General features: G+C 36.7%; 1 protein-coding gene across 2 annotated transcripts in view; it reads left to right on the top strand.

Moving 5' to 3' along the window:
- Positions 1–20,296, top strand: part of RAB3GAP1 (RAB3 GTPase activating protein catalytic subunit 1) — a 103,809-nt gene that overhangs the window by 61,134 nt on the left and 22,379 nt on the right. For both annotated transcript variants that reach the window (XM_012468455.2, XM_012468454.2), the window contains exons 9-17: positions 3,156–3,237; positions 5,464–5,532; positions 5,856–5,929; positions 8,623–8,715; positions 9,190–9,359; positions 11,206–11,295; positions 12,541–12,713; positions 13,914–13,968; positions 14,219–14,590. In XM_012468455.2, coding sequence (XP_012323878.1) covers positions 3,156–3,237; positions 5,464–5,532; positions 5,856–5,929; positions 8,623–8,715; positions 9,190–9,359; positions 11,206–11,295; positions 12,541–12,713; positions 13,914–13,968; positions 14,219–14,590 — 1,178 coding nt within the window. The remainder of the gene's footprint in view (positions 1–3,155; positions 3,238–5,463; positions 5,533–5,855; positions 5,930–8,622; positions 8,716–9,189; positions 9,360–11,205; positions 11,296–12,540; positions 12,714–13,913; positions 13,969–14,218; positions 14,591–20,296) is intronic.

Here is a 20,296-nt window from a genome sequence, read left to right as displayed (position 1 = left end):
ATATTTGTGGTTCATTTTAAATGTAATATTGCTACTTTCGTTGCCCTTATGTTTTTTTTTTTCTCTTAAAGAGAAACTATAGGTTTTCTAGAGATAGTATTACTCTATATTTGACAATCTGTCTTTGAAAGCCTTATTTATAAGGCATCCCTTGATGTGGCACATCATATGCCATAAATTACTATGTAGCGAACAATTAACATGTCTGTTTTTAGACTATTAGAAGAGAAGAGCTATTCTCAGCTCACCCTCATGGTGGAGAACAGACATGCAAAAAAGCTTTAAAGAGAGTAGTGGGCTAAAACAAGGAAGGCAGAGAAGAACAATATGTGTAGGGGAAAAATAATAATTAACTTGTGTTTTATAAAAATATAATCAAAACCAGTTTGCCTTACCCTTGATAAACGGATTCATTCAACAATCATTAATTACTAACCTGTAATAGATCAGGCGGTGTGAAGGACAGCAATATGAGCAACACATTACCTAAGTTCTAGAAAAGCTGTTTCATGGACATATATCCTAATTAATATTTTGATTCCCGGGTGTTTCTTTCATATTTGATTATATTGAAGCACATCTAATAAGGAATATAATACAAACTTATAAAGTACAAGAATTTTACTAGCCTGAAAAGTTTTTTACCTATCTCCCCCAGAGAGAAATAAAATAAACTAATATTCTTTACTGTTTATTTTTGTTCTAAGTAGTTGGCTATTTATAGGATTGAAAATAATTGGTAGGCATGAGGTGATATAAAAATTAATGTAATACAGACTGGGCACGGTGGCTCACGCTTGTAATGCCAGTACTTTTGAGAGGCCGAGGCCAGCGGATCACCTGAGGTCAGGAGTTCGAGACAAGCCTGGCCAACATGGTGAAACTTTGTCTCTACTAAAAATAGAAAAATTAGCCAGGTACAGTGGCAGGCACCTGTAATCCCAGTTACTGAGGAGGCCGAGGAAGGAGAATTGCTTGAACCTGGGAGGCAAAGATTGCCCCAGTGAGCCGAGATTGCATCACTGCACTCCATCCAGCCTGGGTGACAGAGTGAGACCCTGTCTCAAAAAAAAAAACAAAAACAATTAATGTAATACATCCTTAGCTTTTGGAAGTTATATACTACTACTCTTTTATTTTATATACCACAAAATAATTTGCAACTCTAATGTACACTAAAAGGATCGTATCTAAACTACAACAGAGAAATAAATGCTAAGCTTTAGATTTATATCAGAAGAAATACTCAAATATTGGTGTTGGTAATTTTAGTTCCCAGGTAACAATACCCACTGGACAATTTATACTTCTAGTTAGAAGTTTCCATTCTTATCCTCCTTTTTGTTTCTTCCAAAAAGCAACAAAACAGTTTTAAAGATTTCCTAAGATATTGTGGTCTGCTCATGATCTGTGAAGAAGCCCAAGAGCTAGAACCTTAGCATTACAAGATTACCATTAAGTTCTTTGTTAATCTTCTATTATCAGGTTTTTTAAATGAGGATAAAAATATTAACCTTCTCCCTCAGTAGATTGAAAGCCATATAAGTTCTTAACATTTTCCCTTTTAAGGAGGGAGGGACTGAACATGTTATATAATATGGATGAGACACTATGTTTTTCATATTTTATATCTTATTTTGTATAATTTTCATTTACTTTTGAGGCAAGTATTATTATCTTTTGTTTTCTTTTTTGAGACAGACTCTCACTGTGTCACCCAGGCTGGAGTGCAGTGGCATGATCTTGGCTCACTGCAACTTCTGCCTCCTGGGTCCCAGTGTTTCTCCTGCTTCAGCCTCCTGAGTTGCTGGGACTGCAGGCATACATCGCCACCCTGGCAATTTTTTTTATTTTTTAGTAGAGATGGGGTTTCACCGTGTTGGCCAGGCTGGTCTCGAACTCCTGACCTCAGGTAATCCACCCGCCTCGGCCTCCCAAAGTGCTAGAATTACATGCATGAGCCACTGTGCCCAGCCCAAGACAAGTATTATTATCTTTCTTAGAGATGTAAGTTTCTTATAGAACCCATGTAACTGGCTTAAAGTCATATAATCAGATGATAAAGTTTGCATACAAACACTAGTCAAACTCCAAGCCTGATGTGCTTTTTATTCCACAAGTTGCTTCTCCCTTTTTAATTCAGCTAAAACTTTTTGTACAGTTATATTTTGTAATAATTTTTAGTTTACTAATTTATAAAATTTGCTTATAATTTTGAAGCTTTTACAAACTCACTTGTAACTGCTAGTCATTGTGATCTTTCTTATTATAAGCATTCTTTACTTGGTAAAATGGAATTGACTTGAGAAAATTTACCATATAAGTAATTATATGGTAATTAATTTATTGGTCAAGTAATTGATTAATATTTGATGACTAATCTTAATCATTTACTTAGGATGTAGATAAATGTCAGATGTGATTTTGGCAAATATGGGAAGTTTTCTTAACTAAACAGACTTTAATTTTAGGAAATCCTAGTGTAGTGTGAATAATTGAGCACAATTTGTATTCTTTCAAAAGGAAAAAAATCCTTTTGATGCCTTTTAGAAGTGTCTGTTACTTCCTCAGGAGAGAGAGAACTAAGAGGAATGATTTACCTTCTAAGTTCTCTTCCAGTGTAATTTACCATTCATAATGGCAAGGAGGTTCTTTTCTGATCTTTATATATTTCCATTTACTATCAACCAAAATATAATGTTATTAATGATGACAAATGTACTAATTTGCTATTCAGAAATTACTGATAGCAAAACTGATTAATGTAGTTGGTGATTAGATCTTTAAATATTTGGATACTCTTTTTGGCTTATATTAATTACATTCTTTTAAAATGCAAAGAAAAATTTACAGAAATATTCTCTTGAGTAATATTTAAGGAATATTTCAGAAGGGCAAAATTCAAAATACATGGCTTGAATGAAATACTGGATGAATAGGAAATAAGTGTGCCCTTTTACTATTTTTTACTATATTTGTCTCTTGGGGAAGTCAAATATTTGTTAGACTACTTGTGTTGTAACTTGCTCTGTCTTGCTATATGTGTTCTCTTATAGACACTTTTAAAGATATAATATTCCAAAGGGCTTAACCTAACTAGATTAGACTCTTCTATGCTTTTTGCCAAATAATGGAAAAATATTTCTTTTGTTTAGACATAGATGCCCTTGTAGGAGGAGAAGTTGGAGGCTTGGAGTTTGGCAAGTTACCATTTGGTGCCTGCGAAGATCCTATTAGGTGAGAATTCCAACCTGTCATTTGAATTGTGGGATTATTTTACTTTGAATTTATATTGATATTGATTTTACTGTGCTTTATGATGCTATAGGTTGCTGGGATGAATGCAGTATTGGAAATAAAGACCTACACTTCGGCCGGGCACAGGCTCAAGCCTGTAATCCTAGCAATTTGGGAGACTGCAGCGGGTGGCTTGTGAGGTCAGGAGTTCAAAGCCAGCCTGACCAACGTGGTGAAACCCCATCCTTACTGAAAAATAAAAAAATTAGCTGGATGTGGTTGTGCATGCCTGTAATCACAGCTACTTAAGAGGCTAAGGCACAAGAATCACTTGAACCCAGCAGGCAGAGGTTGCAGTGAGCTGAGATCACACCACTCTAACCTAGGCATCAGAGTGAGACTCCATCTCAAAAGAGAGAGAGAAAAAGAGACCTACACTTGCTTTCTTTATTTTGTAATTTTACATGAAAACTTTCTGAGATTTAATATTCATCTATAATAAGAGTTCAGCAAACTGTGCTTTGAGCCAAATCTGGCCATTAGCCTATTTTTATATGGCCAGTGAAATCAGGATGGTATTTGTATTTTTAAAGGTTATAAAAAATAAAATAGAGACTGTATATGGCTCACAAAGCCTAAAATATTTACTCTCTGGCTCTTTATAGAAAATAATTTGCCAACTTCTGATCTGTAACATTTTTCAGACTTGAGATATAATTTACCTACCATAAAATTCACTATTTAAAAGTGTACAATTCAAGATTTTTAATATTTACAGAGCTGTGCAACCATCATAACTGTCAAATTCCAGAACATTTTCATAACTCTAAATTCTTTACCTCTTAGCCATCATTTCCCCCCAATCTTTCCAGCCCCTCCAGCTTTCTGTCTCTTTCGATTTACCCATTCTGGACATTTCATATAAATGAACTCATATAACATGTGGCTTTCTTTGTGTCAGACTTCTTTTACTTAGCATGTTTTCAAGATTTGTCCATGTTGTAGCATGAATCAGTCCCACTTTATCCACAGTGGGTATGTTGCAAGCCCCCTAGTGGATGAATGAAGCCATGGATAGTACCAAACACTAAATATGCTGTTTTTTGTTGTTGTTGTTGTTGTTTTCTGAGATGGAGTTTTGCTATTGTTTCCCAGGCTGGAGTGCAATGGCATGATCTCGGCTCGCTGCAACCTCCGCCTCCCAGGTTCAAGCAGTTCTCCTGCCTCTGCCTCCCGAGTAGCTGGGACTACAGGCGTGTGCCACCACTCCAGCAAATTTTTTGTGTTTTTAGTAGAGACAGGGTTTCACCATCTTAGCTCGGATGGTGTTGATCTCCTGACCTCGTCATCTGCGGGCCTCGGCCTCCCAAAGTGCTGGTTACAGGCATGAGCCACCGTGCATGGCCAAATAAACTGTTTTTTTCTATGCATACATATCAGTAATAAAGTTTAATTTATAAATTTGGCACAGTAAGATTTCCAGATGTAGTAATAAAAATAAATAAATAAATAATATAAATTAGGCACAGTAAGAGACAGACAACACTAATAATAACATAGAGCAGCTATAACAATATGCCTTAGTAAAAGTTACGTGAATGTGATCTCTCTGTCTCTCTCAGTATATCTCATTGTACTGCGTGCACTCTTCTCCTTGTAATCTCTTTCGTCACCAAGATAGTTACTAAGTAACTAACATGGCAGGTAGCATAGACAGTGTAGATGCACTGAACAGAGGGATGGTTCACCTCCTGGGGCAGGGTGGCACAAGATTTCCTCATGCTACTCAGAAAAATATGCAATTTTAAATTTGTAGATTGTTTTTTTCTGGAATTTTTCACTTAATATTTTCAGACTGCAGTTAATTTGGGGTAACTGAACGTGCAGAAAGTGAAGCTGTGGATAAGGGGGAACTAATGTACTTCTGTGCTTTTTATGGCTATAAATATACCATTGTATAGATATGCCACATTTTGTTTATCCATTTATTAGTTGGTGAGTTATTTATGCTTTTTGGCTATTATGTATAATGCGATTAATGTTTGCAAAACATTAACTTCATAAGGATGTGCTACCATTTGCTAAATAAGTTGTTTCCAGTTTGTGTATTATAAATAATGCCACTGTAACATACTTTTATTTCCTTAGGATAATTTTCTAGAAGTATTGAATAGAATTGCTGAGTCAGTATTAAAGCTTTTGGGTGTATTTTATGTTTTATTTTAGTGAACTCCATTTAGCTACTACATGGCCTCATCTGACTGAAGGGATCATTGTGGATAATGATGTTTATTCGTAAGTATGTTAAGAGTGATATGTTGAAATTAAAAAACTTCAGTAGAGTAAATTAACTACCAAATTGCTAGAATTTTTATATGCATTTTTTTATTTTGTTGTTCCCTTTTGTATTTTATTGTCTAAAAACTTTGATTTCTTATGATGTTACTTTTTAAAAACTTATCCAAATGGCTCTATGTATCTGGATAACAGTAAGTTTAAGGGAGGCTAAATGGATTGTTTATTCTTCTATATGTTTTCATTAGACTACATTTTGATAAGTTCATGAATCTTGCAGATTGTCATAATTAGGATCTTATGTTTATTGGTTTGCATTTTAGTGATTTGGATCCTATTCAAGCTCCGCATTGGTCTGTTAGAGTTCGAAAAGCTGAGAATCCTCAGTGTTTGCTAGGTAAAGTATATTATGCTCCTTTCCTGAAATACCACTGATCTGCCTACCTTCCAAATCAGAAACACTGCATACATTCTTTATACTTTGTCATCTCCTCAGTTAACACCATGTAGGACAAAAATCATTGCTAATAGCAGTGAATCCTTTTTTGAATAGAGCCAGCAGGATTTCTTTCTTGTCTTGCAGTTCTATACCTTAGAATTCTCCATTATTTTCTCATTATCTCAGCTCCATTTTTCTGATGCCTTTTTTTTTTTTTTTTTTTTTGAGACAGAGTCTGGCTCTGTCGCCCAGGCTGGAGTGTAGTGGCACAATCTCAGCTCACTGTAACCTCCACCTCCTGGGTTCAGGCGATTCTCCTGCCTCAGCCTCCTGAGTAGCAGGGACTATAGGTGCATGCCACCACACCTGGCTAATTTTTTGTATATTTAGTAGAGACAGTGTTTCACTGTGTTAGCCAGGACAGTCTTGATCTCCTGACCGTGTGATCTGCCTGCCTTGGCCTCCCAAAGGGCTGAGATTATAGGTGAGAGCCACCGCTCTCGGCCTTCTGATGTTTTTATGTTACTTACTTTCCTTCCTCCTGTGGCATAGTCTGCATCCTCTATTCCTGTTAATGAACCCCTTTTTGACTTCTGTTGTCCCTCTAGGCCTGTGTTATCTAAAGAGCACTGTTCTTGATGGTGCACATTAGAGCCCTTCTGTAGAGTTGCGTCACATCTGTAACCTATTATGGGAAAAGAAGTGTGAATAATTTTATACACCTCATAAGGTTATTTGAGGGATCAAGTGAAATAACATAAATGAAAGTACTTTGAAAAATATTAATTGCTATGCAGATCATATTATTGTGTGTTATGTCTGGAATTCATCCCCTTCCCTTTTTTAGGTGTATCTCTTCCATGAAGTCTTTTGAACTCATCTCCTCAATGTGCCTTGTCATCTTTTTCTTCCTTATATTTAGTACACATGAAAATATTTTCTCCTTTTTTTTGTGTTCATCCATGCCGTCTTAACTCCCTATCACTTGATATATTACCATTTAACTGATGGAGTTACCAAAATATTTATTATGACAGTAATGATGCATTTCTCTAAAGCATTGTTTTGTTGAGCTCTTTAGCATTCATATGCTATTTGTCAAATGCTGATTAGTAGTTGCCATTTGTGCTAACTATATAATAGCAAAAACAAAGATGTATAAGGTATAAGTCCCACCATTGGCAAATTTGTCTGGGGTTTTAGGGCAACAGTATAGGGTTAGTGTCAAGAGTTTTACAGTTATACAGACCTTAGTTCAAATTCTAGATTGACCAGGTTGGGCAAGTTTCTTAATCTTTTTAAGCCCCAGAGTCCTCGTAAGTAAAATAGAGATAACACTAGTACATACTTCATAGGATTATTGGGAGAATCAAATGAGATTATGTGCCTGTGTGTGTGTGTGTGTGTGTGTGTATGTATCACATTTAACACAGTGCCTTTGTTATAGTGAATGAACAGTAAATGGTTTCTGTTGTTTAATTGTTGACTTACTACACATTATATTTACGTACTAAGTTGTTTCTTAATAACATTATTATTCCTCATCTTTTGACTTCTGTGATAGTTGCAGAGGACCTTAGAACTGAAAGGATTCTCATTTTAGTTTAATGTTCCATGATCTTACCCTACCTCTTTTAATATTTTGTATGACTAGATTATAGACTTTTCCTACCTTTCTGAAGAAGCCCCGAAAGAGTTATGGGTTAATTCAGAATTAGTTGGTGAATCATAAAATTTAGATGTACTTGACGTATTTTAGTACTGAAAGTATTTGTTAAGCATTCATTTACTTGTGTAAACATTGTAGCTCTTTAGAAGATTCAACTTGCTTTACCTCTTTTTATAATAATGACAGACAGCTGGGTGCAGTGGCTCATGCCTATAATCCCAGCACTTCGAGAGGCTGAGGCAGGCAGATTGCTTGGGCCCAGGCGTTCGAGACCAGACTTGGCAACATGGCGAAACCCCATCTCTACAAAAAATACAAAAATTAGCTAGGCATGGTGATGCACACCTGTAGTCCCAGCCTACCCAGGAGGCTGAGGTGGGGGGATCATCTGAGCCTGGGAGGTCAGGGCTGCAGTGAGCCATGATCATGCCACTGTACTCCAGCCTGGGTGACAAAGTAAGACCCTGTCTCAAAAATAATAATAATAATGACAGAAAGCATACCTTTAATATGTAACAGAAACTGAAATATCTTTATCCTACATGATTTCCTAATCCTCTAGAAACATATCTTTAGCGTTTCTTTTTATTTATTAATGGATTTAGATTCCAGTAGTGTAGCAGTTGGAGAAGGATCACTACTGTATAGAGTAAGTTCTTCTTACTTATATAACTTAATGACAAATGGATACTTTGTCTCATTGAGGCATAGAGTAAGAACTTACTATTAGGTATAGTTCTTTTTTTTCTTTCCTCCTGGAAGGAGTTCTAAGGAAAAGCTTTTTAAATGGACATGGAGAGAAAGAGGAGAACAAGGCTACCTTTGATATAGGATTAATTTTTGTCATTTTTAGTGGAAAAATGAATAGTTTTACTTTCTACCATATCCTAATTAATAGCTTTTGTGGAAAAACATACTTTAATTTATAGGACTGATTTTTTTTTCAATTAAGTGTCAAAAATGATTAACTTTTTCTACATAGGTGATTTTGTCACTGAATTTTTTAAAATTTGCCGTCGAAAGGAGTCAACTGATGAGATTCTTGGACGATCAGCATTTGAGGAAGAAGGCAAAGGTAACCTACCTTTTTTTTAAACATTATTTTCAAATATCTTATCCTTTTTCTTGGCATGTTTTTCAGCAACTTTTCATCTATTTTTTCATTTTGAATTAAGTTGGAGAATCAAGTTTTGATGGACTAGACAGCTACAGTTCCTTTCCAGGCTGTACCCAGTGCTTGTGAAGACATTAAGGGCATTTAATAAGTTCTTTGCACCAAAACTGTAAAATATTTTGAAAAGCAGAGTTTTAGAGGTTAAATTTTGAAGCCTCCTGGAATTTTGAAGCCTCCTGGGGAGAAATAATTTGTGTGATACCGTCATCACTCATGCTTGCATATAAAGCTGAATATGTATATTAATATTTCATAATTCTGAGACCATGTAATACTAGTAAAAAGAATGAATAAAATATTCCATACAGTCATCAATTTGTTCATCACTCTGACCTGCTAAGGTTGGTGATATATTTATGTCTGTTCTTTTTTTAGAAATTGCTGATATATCTCATGCTTTGTCAAAATTGACAGAGCCAACACCAGTTCCAATTCATAAATTATCAGTTTCAAATATGGTACATACTGCAAAGAAGAAAATCCGAAAACACAGAGGTGTAGAAGAGTCACCGCTGAATAATGATGTCCTCAATACTATTCTCCTGGTAATGAATGATCTGTCTTTATAGGTCTATATGCATAATCATATATTCATTATGTATTCAGTTCCTTCTATGTGGTAGGCACTGACTTTGGGATATAAAATGAGTAAAAGAGTTACCACATTTAGAAAATTCCTACTAGTGTAGTGGTGAGCAGGGAAGTAAATAGTAGTTACAATACCATGTTACATGTGAGAAATCTGGCAAAGCAGCTGTGACAGCACTGCAGAGGTGCATCTGTCTCTGTCTGGGCAGTGGGAATCAGGGAAGGCTTCATGAAGAGGAACATTTGAGCTGAATGTTGATGAAAAGAAGGTTTTAGAAGCAGAGGAATAGCAGAAGTCCAAGAGCATGTTGAACAGTTGATATTTTGTAACGTGCTTCCCAGAGCGTGACTAGGGTTAAGGCTGGAGAAGTAACGGGTAACCTGCCATGCTGAAGCACTGGCATTTATCTTACAGTTTAAGTAGAAGATCAACATGATCAGAATTATATTTTTGAAAGGTTGCTTTGACAACAGTTAAGAGAAAGCTTTTAGTGAGAATGAGAGGGAGATAGAGTAGAGGGCTAAGGTGGCTCTTAGGGATAACACGGCGGAATGGCCCCAGCTTGGGGGCCTTCTACACCATGGTTTAATGTTACATGACTTACTGCATGACTTTGAATAAGTCACTTCAGTTTCCTCATTTATAAAATATGGTTAACAAAATCTTGCAAGATTGTTGTGAGGATTAAAGGATCTTCTGCGACACTGCCTAGCATGTATGGGCCTTTGATAAATGATAGCTATTCTTACCGTAATTATGGTTAAAATCATACTCCTGGAAATTTGTGCGTTAAGACGGTCTTGGGAAAAGCCTTCAAGAAAAATGTTGAAAAGAAAACTGGACTTGGAAACTTAATGTTAATCTTATCCCCTGCCATTTATCTGAACAAAACTCATAGCCAACTTTTCAGCTTGTAGATCGTAAGATATGGACAGTGATACTTAGCTCACACAGTTGTATGGGAATAGGATAATGTTGGTAATTATGCCTAGTATTGGCACTTGGCACATAGTAGGTCCTCTAATTTTTAAAACTCTATTGGACATGTTCTATAATATGTGGCAAAGTATACATAGTAAGAGGGATTACTAGTCAGCAGTACCATAAAACAGTTGAGAGAAACAGCGATAAAAGGACTGCAAATAAATTTCTATGGAGAGACTCCTTCTTAAGACTATTCTTAAAGAATGCTATTCAAATCATATAGCTCAGTTGTCATGTACACTGAATGTTTTTGACTACTCCCACACATACATATAAACAGAAACCACATGGAAAAGGTACCTTGGTTATTACAGGTTTAGACTGCTTCCTGCTTTCCGGGGGTATCATAAAATAAAGTTGTGGGTCTTGAATATTGTCTCTTAGTAGTCTATGTATGAAAGCCTGTGGATGATATAACTTTAGATCCTCATGAGTACATGAGTGTTTTTAAATTGTGTTTTATAGTTTTGTTTTTTAAATGGTAGTAACACTAAAAAAATATAATGGCCTTGGATGAGCATGAAGTCACAGTGAAGAGATTTTGCTTTTGCACCATTCAGATTACAGAATCAAGTGATTACTTGTAAGAAAAAAATTCTGATTTCTAAAATTGGCTAGTCACTGAAACCTTGTGTATTTTCAAAGAAAAATTGAAAAAATTTGAGAATGTAGAACAAACTGGCCAGTACAACTGGAAAATTTCCATTGTTTTTAGCAGCAAAATCAATAAAAGTTAAATAATGTCTATATGAGTTATAAAAATCAACAAAATAGGAAATGTGGTCTAAAATCTGATTATTTTTTTCCTTTTCTTCAAGTTCTTATTCCCTGATGCTGCTGCTGAGAAAACATTAGATGGAACTACTTCAACAGATAATAATAATCCTCCATCAGAGAGTGAAGACTATGTAAGTTGATTTGGAGTTAATATTAAAATGTTTTAAATGCACTGAATTTCCAGAGGTTCTGTATATTTCTAGTTTAATAGCCTAGTATCTTTTTCTTTTAAAAATTACCTTGAGAATTTTGGATGGGAGATCATGGTTTCCACTTAGATAACGAACTAGCACAGATACATATTTTGGGTAGCAAGAATTTTTCTGGAAACAATTAAAAAATTGCATGAGTATACTATGTACAGCTGTAGGATTTCCCTTATTGTAGAGTTGTGGTGACATCATTAAATTTATGTTTTTCAACAGATTCTTTTATATATATATATTTTTTGTTTTGTTTTTATTTATTTTTTTCTTTTCTATATTTTAAAACTAGTTAGTGAGTGGAAAACCCTTTAATAAAGGGTTGGGTGTGGTGACTCACGCCTGTAATCCCAGCACTTTGGGAGGCCGAGGCAGGCGGATCACGAGGTCAAGAGATCAAGACTATCCTGGCCAACATGGTGAAACCCCATCTCTACTAAAAATACAAAAATTAGCTGGGTATGGTGGTGCGCGCCTGTAGTACCAGCTACTTGGGAGGCTAAGGCAGGAGAATCGCTTGAACCTGGGAGGCAGAGGTTGCAGAGAGCTAAGATAGCGCCACTGTACTCCAGCCTGGTGACAGAGCAAGACTCCGTCTCAAAAAAAACAAAAAAACAAAAACAACAAAACCTCTTTAAGTAAAATGTGTAAAATTGGTAAGATTTTCATGGTCTCTTTGTCCAGTCTTTGAAAAATTAAGAAGTGGAAGAATTTAAATGACAAGTGTAGATATATATCAAACTTTCCAGTAGTTACTGCTGAGAAGTAGATTTCATGAGGTGAGAGAAAAAAGCAAAGGCTTTTTACATTTTCAGTTTATATAGTTATAATTTTTGTTGTTTGTTTAGATATGCTCATTTTGTAACTAAAAGATTTTTAAAGCAACACATGAAATTTGGAATACTTCCTAATGATTCCACAGAAGATATTGAAAGCTATAATTTTAGCTTTATTTAAATTATAGCTTTATTTTTTTTAATCTTAGCAGAAATCTTGAAAATATGGGACTGCCTAAGAATAGTTTATGCAGTAGTGTATTAGACATTTGATAATGCCTAGGTTAGGTGGGATAGGTTAATTTTAGAATTATAATCTCTCCCTACGAACTTTTCAATTATATGTGTAAAATATTTTGTTAACAAGTTTGCTTTGTTTCTATTTTGTGAAATTTAGAATCTCTACAATCAGTTCAAGTCTGCACCATCTGACAGTTTAACATACAAATTGGCTTTGTGTCTCTGTATGATCAATTTTTACCATGGAGGGTTGAAAGGAGTGGCACACCTCTGGCAGGAATTTGTTCTTGAAATGCGTTTCCGATGGGAAAACAACTTTCTGATTCCAGGGTAATAATTTCAATTTTCAGTTGTTTAGATAGGATTTTGTTTGTTAGCAGACTTTTGACTTTTGACCCATTTTTTCTCCCCTTCTAGAGAATGTGTCCTAAGAAAATGGTAAGAAGCTTAGACATGATTTATGTTCAGAGGTGTTCACTGCAGCAAATTTATTAATATAATAGAAAAAAAGGCAAAACCTAAATATCAAACATAAAAAAATAGTTAAATTTTGCTCTCTTTCTATAATAGAAAATTACAGATTACTATTTTTTCCCAAGAATCTTTAATAACAGATATTCATATTGTTTCTAATAAAGTAGAATATAATGCATATACAAAATGCTTTTATGTTGCTGTATTTGCACAGAAAACAGATTAGAAAGAAATAGTGAAATGCTATCAGTTTTTCCTAGTGTGAAATTATATTTTTATTTTGTTCTTTATACTTTTATGTATTTTCAAAGTCTTTTGTAATACATCTGTATTTTGTCGAACAGAACATTTTCATTAGCACATACGTTGATATTGCATAGGTCAGTGCTCATCTACCCATGCTAAGAGAGGAGAATCATGATTATGATTAATATAAAATGATTACTGATCCAAAAACATTTTACGTCATTTGCCAATCTCTGCTTAGCTGGATTCTCTTTTGGTTCTAGAGAGTTCACTCTGGAACTTTTTACAGACCCAGAAGCACGTTGACTATGAGGGAGTGCCTCTGGCTGATTGCTGGGAATCTAATCATCTAGAGAAACCTAGAATTAGAAACAGTTTGAGGTCCTATTGAAATACAGGTGGAGATCTTGGTTTTTATAGTAAGAATCCACTCTAAAAATTTAGTACTGAATACACAAACTGATTTATTTTGTATGGTATGACAAACTGCATGCTAGCTACTTCCTGGGGTGGGTTTAGGCACTTTTTCTCATTTTAAGTTTTTGTAAGCCTGAAAACTATCAATAATTTGCATTTATACTTTGAAGTATCTATTATATTTGCTATTGGTGATCTGTGGACTAGGAATATAAAATAAAGTTTTATCTTTTATTTCTACGTGCTTCCCCTTTGTAATTCACTTACCTTACCTTTGGAAATCTAGTTTTGATTTCTTATCAGTATAGCTTAAAATTATGGTTGTATAGATAATCATATCTGAAGTAATTTTACTAAAACTAAGCTTTCTTTTCTCCTTACTTTATTTGATAGATTAGCAAATGGACCCCCAGATCTGAGGTGTTGTTTACTGCATCAGAAACTACAGGTAAAGAATTCCCAATGATATAGATAAATGTGGTCTTGATTTAATCAGAGATTATTCTAATACTGAATGTAAGAATGGGTTATATGCGGTTCTCATGGCGCTGCTGTAGGTTGCCTATAGTCAGTAATCACTGCAGTTCACAAGGTCCTAAGAAGTGGAGAGTGAAAATTAAATATTCAAGCAGTGGGTAGATAGATTTTTATTTTTCTGTAACTAATTCAACTATAAATGTTATTTCTCTTTTCTTAAGATGTTAAATTGTTGTATTGAAAGAAAGAAGGCACGTGATGAGGGGAAAAAGACAAGTGCTTCAGATAATGTCACTAATCTATATCCAGGGGACGCTGGAAAAGCTGGAGACCAGTTGGGGCCAGATAATCTAAAAGAAGCAGATAAGGAAAAGGGAGAGGTAGGAAAATCTTGGGATTCCTGGAGTGACAGTGAAGAAGAATTTTTTGAATGCCTAAGTGATACTGAAGAACTTAAAGGAAATGGACAAGACAGTGGCAAGAAAGGAGGACCTAAGGAGATGGCAAATTTAAGGCCAGAAGGAAGGCTCTATCAGCATGGGAAACTTACACTGCTGCATAATGGAGAACCTCTCTACATTCCAGTAACCCAGGTAGGATACACTAGTTCTTTCCATTTTAATGTATTTTGTGGTTTATATAACTTCATCCTAGTAGAAGACAGTGCTTTGGATAAGGAAAATTCTCTAAAAAGTCTATGTTTAGGCCAGGTGCGGCGGCTCACGCCTGTAATCCCAGCACTTTGGGAGACTGAGGTGGGCAGATCACTTGAAGTCAGGAATTCAAGACAAACCTGGCCAACATGGTGAAACCCTGTCTCTACTAAAAGTACAAAAATTAGCCAGACGCAGTGGTGCACAGCCTATGTTTACAGATACAGACTATGTTTAAAAAAACTACAGGTAAAGATTTCCCAGGAGGCAGAGGTTGCAGTGAGCCGAGATTGCGCCATTGCACTCCAACCTGGTGACAGAGCAAGGCTCCATCTCAAAAATAAATAAATAAATAAATAAAAAGATTAAAGAAGTCTAAATAAACTTTTGGGGCTTTTAGTTTGGGGTCTTTAGGTTTGCCATTTCTGAAATTGAGAAATGTTTTGAAGTTTAAGCAGATTACCTCATCATATATAAGGTGATTTATTATTTCTTAAAGTGAGTGGGGAATGCTCAGATGTTTAGAAAAGAAAATCCAAAAATATATAGAGAGAATGGAAGTAAATATCCTTCAATTATATGATTAGCTTTATCTGCTCAAAAATATAGTTTGAAGTCATATACATCATTAGGATTTAGAACAGCAGCAACTCAACTACAATAGCAGCAATAGTTGTTTTTATGGATTTTGCTTTGTTTTTGTTTGACACAGGGTCTCTCTTTGTCACCTAGGTGGGAATGCAGTGGCATGACCATGGCTTACTGCAGCCTCAACCTCCTGGGCTCAAATGATCTTCCACCTCAGCTTCTCAAGTAGCTGGAACTACAGGCTAATACCACCATAACTGGCTAGTTTTTTGTGGTTTTTGTAGAGATGTGGTTTCGCTCTGTTGTCTGGGCTGGTCTTGAATTCCTGAACTCAAGCCATCTGCCTGCCTAGGCCTCCCAAAGTGCTGGAATTACAGGTGTGAGCTACCACACCCGCCAGCAGTAGCTTTTGTTGGTTTGTTTTTGCTTAAGTAATGTCTGAAAACTTTTTTTTTTTTTGAGATGGAGTTTTGCTTTTATTGCCCAGGCTGGAGTGCAATGGCATGATCTCGGCTCACCACAGCCTCTGCCTCCCAGGTTCAAGTGATTCTCCTGCCTCCACCTCCCAAGTAGCTGGGATTACAGGCATGCACCACCATGCCCAGCTAATTTTTTCTATTTTTAGTAGAGATGGGGTTTCTCCATGTTGGTCATGCTGGTCTCGAACTCCTGACCTCAGGTGATCTGCCCACCTCGGCCTCCCAAAGTGCTGGGATTACAGGTGTGAGCCACTGCGTCAGCTTTTTTTTTCCTTGAGACAAGAGTCTTGCTCTGTTGCCCAGGCAGGAGTTCAGTGGCACAATCTTGGTTCACTACAACCTCTGCCTCCAGGGTTTAAGTGATTCTCCTGCCTCAGCCTCCCAACTAGCTGAGATTACAGGTGTGTGCCACCATACCCGGCTAATTTTTGTACTTTTAGTAGAGACAGGGTTTCACCATGTAGTCCAGGCTGGCGCCAAACTCCTGACCTCAGGTGATCTACTCACCTTGGCTTCCCAAAGTGCTAGGATTACAGGCATGAGCCACTGAGCCCAGCCTGAAAACATTTTATTGTGAAAAATTTAATCTAGAAAAAATGAAAGAGGCTGGGTACAATGGCTCATGCCTGTAATCTAACACTTTGGGAGGCCAAGGTGGGGGTGGATTGCTTGAGCCCAGGAGTTCAAGACCAGCCTAGGCAACATGGCTAAACTCTGTTTTCTACAAAAAAATAAATTAGCCGGGTGGGGCAGCATATACCTGTAGTCCCAGCTACTTGGGAGGCTGAGCTGGAAGAATCAATTGAGCCTGCAAGGTTGAGGCTACAGTGATCTGTGAACATCAGTGTACTCCAGCCTGGGCAACACAGCAAGACCCTGTCTCAAAAAAAAAAAAAAAAAAAAAAAGTGAAAGCCACCATCCACTAATTTTGATTCTCATTCCTTAAAGTAACTAATGGTTATTATTGGCTAGAGTTATATTTCTTATACCTATTTCTATGCATTGATGTATAATACATATATGTGTGTACATATTGATATATGGTTATACGGATTTTTTTTTTTTTTTTTTTTTGAAGACAGGGTCTCATTCTCTTGCCTACGCTGGAATGCAGTGGCATGATCATGGCTGACTGCAGCCTCGACCTTTTAGGCTCAAGTGATCCTCCTACCTCAGCCTCCCAAGTAGCTGGGAGTGCACACCACCATGCCAGGCTGATTTTTTTCACTTTAAAAATTTTTGTAAAGATGAGGTCTTGCTATGTTTCCCAGACTGGTCCTAAACTCCTGACCTCAAGTGATCCTTCTGTCTTGGCCTCTCAAAGTGCTGGGATTATAGGCATAAGCCACTGTGCCCAGCCTCAATTTCTTATAAACAATTGGTATTACCAACCATATAAATTTTTGCCAACATGATGGTCAAAAGTATTATCTCAGTGTTTTAGATTGTATATTCCTGAATTTTCATGAACCTGAGCATCTTTTAATATGTTAGCCATCCTTTTCTGTATTCCATTCCCATGTAATACAATAGCCATTATCCACATGTAGCTTTTGAGTGCTTGAAATGTGGCTAATGTTTCTAAGAAATTGAATTTTTAATTTTAATAGTCTGATGAATTGGATAGTGAAGCCCAATATTCACAGAAAAGGATGGCTCCAGCTCAGCCTCCCAAGTAGCTATTTATTAAAAATAAATAGCCCCTGATTTTTCTTTTAGTTTGCTCTCCTGTCCTTATTGAGTCATATGAATTCTTTATATTTTAGATGTGAATCCACAGTTATATATATTTTACATGTTTTCTGCTAGTCATTTTAAAAACATGTTCATATATTTACTTAATTATTGAGTTATGACTTAATACAATAAAGTGTACAAATCTTGGCTGGGCATGGTAGCTCACACCTATAATCCCTGCACTTTGGGAGGCCAAGGTGGGCAGATTGCTTAACCTCAAAAGTTCAAGACCAGCCTGAGGAACATGACAAAACCCCATCTCTACAAGAAATACAGAAATTAGCTGAGTGTGGTGGTGTATGCCTGTAGTTCCAGCTACTTGGGAAGCTCGGGTGGGAGGATGGCTTGGGGCCATGAGGCAGAGGTTGCAGTGAGCTATGATTGCACCACTGCATTCCAGCCTGGGCATCAGAGCAAGACCCTATCTCAAAATATAAAGATAAAAAAATAAAAATCTTAAGTATACCACTTGGTGGGTTTTTATTAATTTATACATATTGATACATGCATATAACTACTTCCCAGATCAAGATACAGAAAATTCTCATCATCCTAGAACAGTGCTGACTAGTAAAACTTTCTGTGAAGATGGAAATGCTCTACATTCTCTGTCTTTCCCATGTAATACAATAGCCATTATCCACATGTAGCTTTTGAGTGCTTGAAATGTGGCTAATGTTTCTAAGAAATTGAATTTTTAATTTTAATAGTCTGATGAATTGGATAGTGAAGCCCAATATTCCCCTCCAACAACTCTTTCTCTAACTTTTATCACCATAGTCAGTTTTTGAACCTTTTAAATGGCATACTTGCTTACTCTTTTGTATATAAATGTATCATACATTGTGTACTTGTTCATTGTATAATCATATATTATATACCATTGAGCTTTTTTATTCAACCACTGTTAGATTCATCCTTGTTGTTGCAGGCTTCCGTGTTTGTGCATGTGTTAGTACTTTGTAGTATTCTGTTCTATGAATTTGTCACAATTTGCTTATCCATTCACTTGTTGATGGGTATTTGGGTTTTCACTTTGGGCTAATATGAATAAACCTGCTATGAACATTCTTGTTTCTTTTGGTAGGCATAGGCACTCATTTTCTTTTGGGTATATTCCTAAGAGTAGAGTTGTTGGGCTATATGGTGGAAATATGTCTTGGCTTTAGTAGATCTATCTAAATAGTCTCCCAGGGCCGGGTGCGGTGGCTCACGCCTGTAATCCCAGCACTTTGGGAGGCCGAGGCGGGTGGATCACAAGGTCAAGAGGTCGAGACCATCCTGGTCAACATGGTGAAACCCCGTCTCTACTAAAAATACAAAAATTAGCTGGACACGGTGGCGCGTGCCTGTAATCCCAGCTACTCAGGAGGCTGAGGCAGGAGAATTGCCTGAACCCAGGAGGCGGAGGTTGCAGTGAGCCGAGATCGCGCCATTGCACTCCAGCCTGGGTAACAAGAGCAAAACTCCGTCTCAAAAAAAAAAATAAATTAAAAAATAAATAAATAAAAAAATAAATAGTCTCCCAAAGTGGTTGAACTAATTATTAACCTTCTCACCAACAATGTATAGTAGTGTAGTTATTCTGCATAATCCTCCCCATTTGATGTGTTCCCAAGAGCACTCCCAGGTTTAGTGATTTGCTAGGAAGACTCATAGGACTTAGCCTGTAATCATGTTCGTGGCTATAATTTATTACAGGAAAATCAGCAAAGAGAAAAGGCACATGAGATAAAGTTTGGAAGAAATGAGGCTTAAGCTTCCAAAAAGCTTCTCCTAGTGTAGTTACAGAGTGTGCTTAATTCCTGCAGCAACAAATTGTGACCACATGTGTGAAATGTTGTCTTCTCCGGGAAGCTTGTTAGAGGCAAAGCTCTGAGAGTTATCAGTAGGGTCTGGTTAAGTAGGCATCCTTTGCTTAGGCATAGGATTAACCGTACCAAAATCCTAGAGTCCCATGAAGAAAGCAGATGTTCAGCATAAACCATATTATTTGCTCAAACTGTTTAGACATAGTGAGTCATTTTATCAGTTGTGGGAATGGTGGGAACCTTCTCAAAATCCAGGTTCTCGGATGTCAGCCAAAGGCCAACTTTGCAAGTAGCTCTCTAAGAATGGCAGTCTCAGACCTGCGATGTTAACTCTTTTCTGCACACTTGATATTTTCGATCATTTTACTTTTTGCCTTTCTGAAAGGTAGGAGATAGGATCTTGTGTCTTTACATTTTCCTGAAGCATACTGATACCAAACAGATTTTCATATATTTATTGCTCATTTGTCTACCTTCTTGGTGAAAAGCCTGTTCAAAGCCTTTGCCTATTTTTTAAAAAGCAGTTGTCTTTTTTTCTTATTACTTCGTAGGAATTCTTCATATATTCTGGATATGAGTCCTTAGATACTTGTATTGCAAATATTTTCTCTTTGTTGCTTATCTATTTACTTTTTTTTTTCTTTTTGGGACGGTGTCTCACTCTGTCACCCAGGCTGGAGTGCAATGGCGTGGTCTTGGCTCATTGCAACCTCCGCGTCCCAGGTTCAAGTGATTCTCCCGCCTCAGCCTCCCAAATAGCTGGGACTATAGGCGTGTGCCACCACATCCAGCTAATTTTTATATTTTTAGTAGAGATGGGGTTTCATTATGTTGGCCAGGCTGGTCTCAAACTCCTGACCTCGTGATCTGCCTGCCTCGGCCTCCCAAACTGCTGGGATTACAGGCTTGAGTGAGCCACCACTCCCGGCCTGTTCACTTTCTTAATGATGCCTTGGGTTGAACAGATGTTCTTAATTTTAATACAGTCTCATCTATCCTTGTTTTTATGTGGATAGTACTTTTTGTGTTC

This window comes from Aotus nancymaae, unplaced genomic scaffold (assembly GCF_030222135.1).
Source record: "Aotus nancymaae isolate 86718 unplaced genomic scaffold, 86718_ANA_hifiasm-v0.15.2.pri h1tg000029l, whole genome shotgun sequence".
Taxonomy (NCBI): domain Eukaryota; kingdom Metazoa; phylum Chordata; class Mammalia; order Primates; family Aotidae; genus Aotus; species Aotus nancymaae.
This window is presented reverse-complemented; position numbering and strand designations above follow the sequence as displayed.